The sequence below is a fragment of the Drosophila biarmipes genome, chromosome 3R, assembly GCF_025231255.1.
Source record: "Drosophila biarmipes strain raj3 chromosome 3R, RU_DBia_V1.1, whole genome shotgun sequence".
In the NCBI taxonomy this organism is placed as follows: domain Eukaryota; kingdom Metazoa; phylum Arthropoda; class Insecta; order Diptera; family Drosophilidae; genus Drosophila; species Drosophila biarmipes.
In genome coordinates this window covers 16,125,182-16,134,208 of record NC_066616.1, presented here as the reverse complement: position 1 = coordinate 16,134,208, position 9,027 = coordinate 16,125,182, and the positions used below count along the sequence as shown (strand labels likewise).

Sequence of the window (9,027 nt, the reverse complement as noted above, 5' to 3'; positions counted from 1 at the left end):
TCGTTCCATCCCTAGGCATCACATGCGATTTTGGCTAGCGGCGATCACCAGGGGATGTAGCTCAGATGGTAGAGCGCTCGCTTAGCATGTGAGAGGTACGGGGATCGATGCCCCGCATCTCCAACTTGGAAAGTTAACATTTTATTTGTTTACTTTATTTTTATACACACTACAATAAAGATATAAGTGAATCGTTTCAAGAAGCAAAACCAAATAATCTTCATTGATAAACGGGTTTTCTTAGCTTCAATTGTTTTTTCAATTTTAAAAATTTGTATACAATTATAATAATAATTAAAAAAAAAAAAGTTAAAATACTTTTTATAGCTAAAATAAAAATGTTTATTTTTAGAAGAGAATATATTCTTGAACTAATAATGGTAAGAATTTAATAAATTAATGTTTATTATTATTAAAATTATATATTATATGTTAAAAAATAAAAAGACAATGACAACAAAATAAAATAGTGATCCTTGGAGATGCGGGGCATCGATCCCCGTACCTCTCACATGCTAAGCGAGCGCTCTACCATCTGAGCTACATCCCCACATAACGGTATTCGATTTTCGGTGGTCCAAGGATTTACGGGTCGAATTTCTGAGCAAATGCAAGAGCCCTATAAATAGATCCGCTTCTTACTATTCATGACCATGATCATTAGTTTTCTGCTTTGTCAACATTTCACGTTAAAAGCATTCAATGTGTTCAATGCAATGACACAGATTGATTCGAAATCAATTTGATTTTACTGTTGTTGAAAGTCGCTACGACCTTGTTATGCAAGTAAAGTCAGACCAGTTTTTGGGCACAATGAAAGCACCGAAAACTGGTTCATTTCAACTTGATTACAATATTTTCCTATTCAATGTTTTTAACAGAATTAATTGTTATTTTCTTTACAAGTATTTATAAAATTTCGCTAGTTACGACCAAAAAAATTATATTTTTGGATTTAAAAATCTATTTTAGTATTGATTAAAGTGCATAGTGAGCACAAAAAAATCCTTTTATAAAAGGCAAATTTTTATAAAAAGAAAAAAGATAATTCGGGCTCAACCGGGATTTGAACCCGGGACCTCTCGCACCCAAAGCGAGAATCATACCCCTAGACCATTGAGCCTCTTGATTTTAACGCGGCAAAGTAGCCCAAATGAGCGACCAACCGCTGTTCCGAGCTAAATTTAGCCGGAAACGTGAAATTTTAAAATAAATTTCAATTTAAAATGCAGTCAACTAGTTTCGATGTCTTTTGTTTTTTTTGTTTGTCTTTTTGTGAACTGCATGTTTAAGGTGGTTATCTATGAATAGTTACTTCCCGCGACGGTGTAAAATTTTCGGAGACCTTCTGGCGGGCGAAAGTGCAAGGGGGATGTAGCTCAGATGGTAGAGCGCTCGCTTAGCATGTGAGAGGTACGGGGATCGATGCCCCGCATCTCCAAAAGAGACTGCTTTTTGCTACTGATTACTTTTTAAAAACGTATTCTTTCTAATAATTACAAAGTGTTTTACAATGTAAAAGGCAGAAAATTGTGATATCATATCGCATATCATATCAAATCATCTTCTATGTCCGTTGGAACAATCTGCAAAAGAAAGGGTAAATATAATAAGAATTATCGTTTACAGATCTATGATCTTACTGGTTGGACGTTGCAGCAAACCAATCCTGGCGGGCAAAGCGAGCTGGCCAGGGAAAAGGCCGAGTGGAAAATGAAGTTTTGCTTGCACAATTCCGGAATAAGGCATACCTTTTTTTCCGTCTCTGATCCACAACTCATATCAATCTGGTTAGTCAGTTGAAATTAATGAAATTAATGAAAATAACAATAATAAACTAAAATGTTGGATCTTTTCCTTTAAACTTACATCTTTAAGTTTACAACATACTTCGTCTGTTGGGCAATCCAAGTCCGAGTGTGTATACCTTTCCTTACAATTTTTTATTTCGACACAATGAGCATGGCCATCCGAATTGCAGGAGGACATAGCCTGGCTCATTCCACAAAGAACCAAGATCACGAGAAAACCAAAAATGGTCCAGTGTGCCATTATAAAAGCTGAAGTCGAGACTGAGTTCACTAAGAAGTTGAGTTGGGGATTATAAAGCTTATGGCAGTCGTCGGTATGCGTACTTGATACGCATATCAGTTCAAAATGTGTAATAATTCTTAATCTTAGGAACTTCCGACCCACAAAGATTAAAAAGGTTTTTATTTCACTTTAGGTATTTCTTTGAAAATTTTAGAAAATATTATTCAGAAATATTCATACTTGACAAATGACATGAAGATAAGATTTATAAATAAATTCAACTAAGAACAAGAGAGCAAACATTATTTTTAAATCTTTGCGAATTGTTCATGTGATTTTTTTTAGAATTCTCTTAAACAGACTTTCCTTCAGAGCCATCGCTTCCATCAGCCTAATGGAATAGACTCTTGGACAAACTTCGAGAGTTGCCGACTCCCGTAACCTGCACAAATATTTAATTATTCATAACTTTAAACAATCACGGCGACGTCAGCATCATCCGTGTAACCCCAGGGTCTGCTACCCCGATTCCCCGACCTCCATTGCGACTCAACAAACACAATACAAACAAAAACAGGGGAAGGATACCGCGGGGATTCCCCGACCTCTGCCAACGTTTAGCTGCTGTTCTGGCGGCTACCGCTGATGGTAATAACATTGTCGTAAAATCATGTTTGGCTTATCGTGGGGCTCCCGGGACGATGATCCTGGATTTCGGGATTTCTGGGGGGGTGCTGGCGTGCACGCAGCATTTAAATGCCGCCAAAGTCGGGGAACGGCGTGAATTATAGTGGCGTAGGTTAAATGGCGTTAGACAGCCCCATAAACTGCGAACCCTTTTTGACAAGCGACTTGGCTCACAGAGTAAAAAATATGGCATCTAAAAATGTATTTCCTACTATATTTGGTAAGCCCAAAAATAAAATACTCGCCAAAGTCTTGACAAAAATTCAATTGAATTTTAAAAATATAATTTCCGATTACTTTCTTATCACTATAACTTGGATTTAATTAGGAGTATTCGCACGAGGTTTTTACGTTGAGGTTTGTACGTTAATAAACATTATCTTAATGACAATTGTTATATTAATAATAAAGAGATTCAAGGTTAATAAAAACAGGCCATTGACTGAATTATACATTATTGAATATATACATTATTTTCACGAAGTATTTTGTGTATTGAGACTACAGATTTCAGGGCTATTCTTAAGCGATAAGTGTACATTTTTTATTAAAAAAAAATTTGAATCTACAGATAACATTAAATATTCCTATGCCTTGCTTTACTCATTTTTTAATACCAATTTTTTTTAAATAAAAATTGGAGTGAGCTAAAAAGGCACTGATAATGAAAGCCATAAATAATTTTCAGAGTGCACATAAACTTCAAATATAAATGGCTTTGCGATTCCACTGGCTTCTGCTTTTAATTTTTGTGAAGTTATTTGCATTCGCTCGCATAGAAAACTAATGCAAGGAACCAGGATCCTGCCAATCCTCCTGTTCCTCGGCTTGTTTTCTTGTAATTATCGCTTTTGTTTGTTGGCTGAACTTTTGCCAGGTTCTGGCCGCCGGCTAACATACAAAATTAGCGCTCCGCTCACCAAAATGACTAAACAATATTTACTATTTGCCGGATGCGGGCGGTGGTCTTGGAACCCTCATTCCAGTAGGATGGAGGCGTCTCAAGACGCTGCCAAAGTGGGCAACATATTGTCGTTGTACGACGAACAACATAATTTTCTAATTGGCCAAAGTTGCTGCCAAGTTTTCGCCCAGACAGGCGGAGAAAACATTTGTTCTCAGCTTCGGTTTGCTAATTCAATTTTAATGCCTGATTTCATATTAATTGAAAAAGGGGTTTTAAAAAGATTTCTGAAATCTTTGTGGGTGGGTGATAATTAAAAATTTACAGTTGAATAATATAAATTTAAATCTTTGAGGTGGTTAGTTTATAATCTAAAATTTATTTTATATCTTTACACAAACAAACAATTGACAAATGCGAAGTTAGAAAACAAGAAAAAAGGTAAAAAGTGTTAAAATTCGATTTGGTTACTTTTTAATAGTAAATCTACCATGGAACAGAACGTTTTTTGTAGTTTTTTTTCTTTACTAAAAAACTATATTATTAGTCAGTAAAATTTACCCTAATATCTAAATTAAACTTTCTTTAAATGTTAAATTTAACCCATGCTTGACGACCCCCCAATAAGCTGCCATTTCCGCAGTGAAACTCATTGAACCTTTGCCATCTTTAGTCAGTTCACTTCGACCCCAAGTTCTATTTGCCCAAGGGCTTCTGAGGCCATTTCGAAGGCGTTCATAACAGATGACCTCATATTTGTGGCACCCACACCCCAGGATCCCGGGAAGAAGTTTGATTTCCAAGACGCTTTTTCTTGTCGCCGCTTTTTATGGCATGCACAAAAGCCGAAAGGCAAACACACTCGAGTCATAAAAAGATGCCTGCAGACAAACAAAGCGACACACGAGCACAGGATAGGATGGCATAGGATAGTACAGGACCAACATAAAGATCAAATGTCAATACAGGGAATCGGGGGTGGGGGGACTCGGCTAAATGTGGCCAAAAGACGGCAGTGGAAAGACAAACAGCAGCGACAGGAAAATGTACAACAAATTTCTAAACGTTGTCATAAAAATGAAATGAAAACAAGCAGAAGGCAGTCAACAAACGGGAAAAGCTAAACTTAAGACATTCAATAAGTTTACTTACGCCAGGCTGAACAACAGTCGGAAAAAATGAACGGAGGGAGTTCTGACCTTCTTATCGCTTTAAATATGTTTACGACCAGGTTTTTGGGGGGGTTGGCCAAGAGTCCGCTTATAAATCTCAAAGGTTCTGCGTTTATGTGCACGAAATTGTTTTTAACGACAATGTGTGTCCATGTAAATTATTAGTTAAATAACGTCTCAGCTTAGGGCAATTATTATGGCTTCTTGGGGACCTTGCTCTATGGGGCTTGAGAAATGTCAAAGGGATGGATTTACCAGAAAATAAATTAGGGGATATAATAGATTAGGTAAATTATCTAGGGTTAATATAATATTGTAATCAATTTAAACGAAAAAACTATTCCGATCTATGTTCAATTTTTAAAGTTAAATTCTAAATATAATAAATGTAAAACGTTTTATTTATTTGTTATAAAATATTCTTAGAGACTTTTTACGATCATACTTTTTGGGGTTTGAAAAATATTATTGGATATTATTTATTGGAAAAATATTAGTGCAATAGATTAGGTAAAATAAAGTATACACATTTGGTATCATAATATAATACCATTTTATACGTTTAAATAGCTTATTTAAAAACAGTTTACAAAGGCTGATAAAATAGCCAAATATTTACAAAACATAAACTATTTTAGTGCGATAAAAAGATTTGAAACCATCTCTAGCTTGTATAGTACCTCCACTCCAGCAAGCCCAACACTCAAGGTCTTAATCAAATCACGGTCATATCCTTACAAGGATACCCTCATAAATATGTCAATTAATGGCACGCCCCCCTCCCACAGAAACCTTCTGTCTGCTGTCTTATCTCAATGAAGACATAAACGCTCTGATATCAATTTATGTCAATGTAAATGTTTCTTTTGTTGCTCGCCCGAGATTGGGTATAATGTATGCCAACCCCGCCACCATGCCAGAGGACATGTGTCGGCGAATCTTAAATGGAGCTTATGAAACTATTAAAAGGCGAGCAGACGAGGCACACACAAATGTCTCACAAACAAGCAAACAAACCGGCATACGGGATAGTGTCCTTACAGAGGGGGAAGCCTGTGTCCCCGGGTTGGGGGTAATTAGTTTGCTACACGCTCGAGGCGTGCCTGCGTGTCCTGTTGGTCCTGGGCAGCCATGAATAATTCCAGGCGGTGGCAAAAACTTTGACCAGCTGCTCGGAAAGGTTGACAAAACCCCAAGCCAGGCTAACCGCAAGACCAAGACGATGCTTGGTGGTAGTAACGATGATGAAGATGGTGATGGGGCTTTCCAAGCACTAGATTACTCATACGCACGATTGCCCAGGAACATTAATTATTTAGCCCGTCTTCTTCACTTTTTCGCAGCTAATGCTAATTGCCTTTGTCTTCGCAACACATTTGCATAATTCCGCTCTAAACAATAAAAATCTAATTTGACCCAAGTTGCATTATAATTTCTTGTTAAATTCATAATTGTTAATTTCTGTTGTTTCTGGCATTTTCTTTGGGGCTTAACTTTAATTAAGAGCCAAGTGCCCAGGGTTGTCCTGCTGCATTGGAGGTCCTGTTCACAGGGGTGGAAAGATTGAGGAGAGTCGTGCATGTGAATGGTCAGTCTGGTCACTGAAGATGGCTCCACAAAGGGTGAAGGAATTCCGGCTGCTTTTAATGAACTTGGCACTGGCAGAGATTCCTTGAAAACAGAATTAATAATAATAAAAGGGAGATCCTGTTTCTGACCAAATAAGAAAATTCTTTTCAAGCTGAGATTTTAAAAGCCCTGAAAATATGGAGAAATATTTGGGAGAAATGACTTTAAAGGGTTGATTTGTTTCATAATTTTAATATTTTTAATATGTGCGTTAATCATAAAAAAATGTTATTTTATTTTCTAGATTTGTTTAGCTTTTTATATAACTCTTACCCTCTTTTCCCTTGCTCTCTTTTCGATTTCAGAGCATTTTTAAAGAGAGAAATTCTAAGAAATACAAGTTCTCAATATCAAGTATACATTCTTCAATGGTTGAATTATACGTTAAGAATTTACCATGTGAATATTAAATTCCGAACTAAATTGTTTTATCTCAAAATTTTTTTTTAAACCCTTACCAATTAACATTTAAAGGTTTCTTTTAATTATTTTGTAATGAAAAACATTGAATAAATACCTCCTCTACCTCTGTCTCCTTACCTACTTATTTCTTTACCAATAGAAGACAATTCAAGAAGGGACGCTTCCAAACGATTTGGTTGTTCTGCCACAATAAGCTACCCTTCCCCCGGAGTAACCACAAAATGTGGACCATTAAAATGGCAAAACTTTAAGCGGCTCACCCCGGCACCTTCCCCTGCCCCCCTTCGGTATTGCCAAGAAACAAAAACCATTAAAACCATTTAATCGCACTCGAGAAAATCTTCGCGAGCCAGAAAGTCGAGCATGAAATGCAAAAGTTTTTATTTTGACGCCTGGCGCCTTGCTCTTGGCTCCTCCTGATTGTAAATTGTTATCCTCTCGGGGGACTCGGGCTCGGAGGTGTTTTCGCCCTCCTGCCAGCCTTACAAGTTAATTTTCACATTGGGACATGACCGACGCCCTCCTCCGTTGAGTCGCGGTAATTTCCTCGCCACTTTTGTTTAGTTTTTGATTTGACTTTTACTTTTTGCTTGCTGGTTTTTCGGTTTTGCCGGCTAATTATCATCATTTTGGCCAAATGCCTGAAGCGATTTGCCTCGGCCGTTGTTTTTATGCTGCCAAACTTGCAAAGGGGACGATGTCCTTGGGGAGTTTTTGGGCCATTATGTAGCCATCAAAATAACTTGTGGCGCAGGGAAACTTTTGCTGTGATTTTCATAGCCGAAAAACAATCAAAATTTAATGTGCGGCGCCGCACTTTGATTGAAAAATAAAATACTCAGCATAATCAAATAAATGCCCGAGCAGCAGCAGCAGGCAGGCAGTCCGAAAAAAAGTGTGCAAAATAAACTGCTCATCATTTTCCGGGCCTGCAGATCCAGGTCCCTTAACAATCCCCGAAAAGAGCCCATTCCGAGATGCGATTCCGATTCCACCCGCATTTGCACGATTCGTTAAACAAAGCACACGTTAACGGGAGCGAGGCGAAGGACGTTGGGTGGGCGGTGGGTGGTCAGTGGGCAGGGCAAGGACAAACAGACATTTCGGGCGGTCAGTTTCAGTGAAAGCCTCGTGGCTATCAGGGGGTCAAGGCGAGGAAGGTACCCAAATATCTTGCAACACATTTACTTACAAAATACTGGGCTATATAGAAGCATTTCAAAAATGTTGTCTCCAAAACAAGAGATCTTAGATACTCAGTTTAAATTATTAGCTAAGACATTTTGTTTATTTATTTTATGCTGGCGGAATGGATTTAAAAAATACACATATTACTTTATCAGAAATATTAAAAATACATATCAGAATTTCTAAAAATAATAAAATTAATTGTGAATAAGAGTCTTCATTTATAATTTAGAATATAACTCTTAATTTTTTAAGAAATATAAATATAGATTGATGATTTTGTATACCATTTTTGTGGATTTATAGATTGATGGAAAATTTAAAATATTGATAAAAAAAGATGGAGAATAATGAATCTACATTTCTCTTGGAAGTATTTATCGGAATCGAGTAATTTGAGCATTCAGAGTATTCCAACTTCTTCAAAACCAAAAAATACCCCGAAGGCCATTTTTTGTGTGGTCCGTCAAATGCTTTTAACTCTTATTTGTTTAATACATTTTTTGGTCATGGGAGCGAAAGAGTTGTTGTTGCTGCTGCTGCTTTTGTTTGCAGCTACAACTGTCATTTTGGGACAAGGTTCAAAAAAATAAAAAACGGAAAAAACATACAAACGAAAAACAAGAAGAAACGTTGCAAAATTGTTGGCAAATATTGAATTTGCAACATATTCGACTCATATGTCACACCGAAGCGGTGGACGCTGTCGCGAGTGAGTAACAAAAGGTTTCTGTTTACCAACATTTGCATTTTATTTCCCTTTTTCTACCTTTTGGAGTTGCCAAAAAAGTTGACCAGCAGGATGACGAATAGAGCAGCGAGATGTGGAAATGGGGGATGTACGAGAAAAATATCAAATGCAGCGCAGCTGTTGTGCAAATAGTGGGACATTAATTTTAATTGTTTTGTTAGGATGGGATTTGTTGAAAGGGGATTTGCTAGAGATTTTAGGGAATGGGGTTTGGGGTTTCAAAATGATATATACTTATA

The 9,027-nt window shown here is 37.0% G+C and overlaps 1 protein-coding gene and 4 non-coding genes across 5 annotated transcripts; 2 read left to right on the top strand and 3 right to left on the bottom strand.

Annotated features, from left to right (window-relative positions):
• Positions 1-50: 50 nt before the first annotated feature.
• Trnaa-agc (transfer RNA alanine (anticodon AGC)) lies at positions 51-123 on the top strand. Its single transcript has one exon. It is a non-coding gene; the product is annotated as a tRNA-Ala (tRNA).
• A 354-nt stretch (positions 124-477) lies between these two features.
• Positions 478-550, bottom strand: Trnaa-agc (transfer RNA alanine (anticodon AGC)). The gene has a single exon. It is a non-coding gene; the product is annotated as a tRNA-Ala (tRNA).
• A 501-nt stretch (positions 551-1,051) lies between these two features.
• On the bottom strand, positions 1,052-1,123 carry Trnap-ugg (transfer RNA proline (anticodon UGG)). The gene has a single exon. It is a non-coding gene; the product is annotated as a tRNA-Pro (tRNA).
• On the bottom strand, positions 1,093-2,090 carry LOC127011532 (uncharacterized). Its single transcript, XM_050888656.1, has 3 exons — positions 1,870-2,090; positions 1,644-1,787; positions 1,093-1,586 (listed from the first exon to the last, which is right to left on the bottom strand). Exons 1-3 carry the CDS (start codon positions 2,050-2,052, stop codon positions 1,551-1,553), a joined length of 363 nt encoding a protein of 120 aa, XP_050744613.1. The 5' UTR covers positions 2,053-2,090; the 3' UTR covers positions 1,093-1,550.
• Trnaa-agc (transfer RNA alanine (anticodon AGC)) lies at positions 1,369-1,441 on the top strand. The gene has a single exon. It is a non-coding gene; the product is annotated as a tRNA-Ala (tRNA).
• Positions 2,091-9,027: the final 6,937 nt, after the last annotated feature.

Excerpts from the sequence above, each read along its gene's own strand:
- LOC127011532 (XM_050888656.1), bottom strand. The coding sequence starts at position 2,052 with ATGGCACACTGGACCATTTTTGGTTTTCTCGTGATCTTGGTTCTTTGT. Across the intron at positions 1,788-1,869 it reads TATGTTGTAAACTTAAAGAT|ATTGATATGAGTTGTGGATC; the intron begins GTAAGTTTAAAG and ends CTGACTAACCAG. Across the intron at positions 1,587-1,643 it reads TTTGCTGCAACGTCCAACCA|ATTGTTCCAACGGACATAGA; the intron begins GTAAGATCATAG and ends TTTCTTTTGCAG.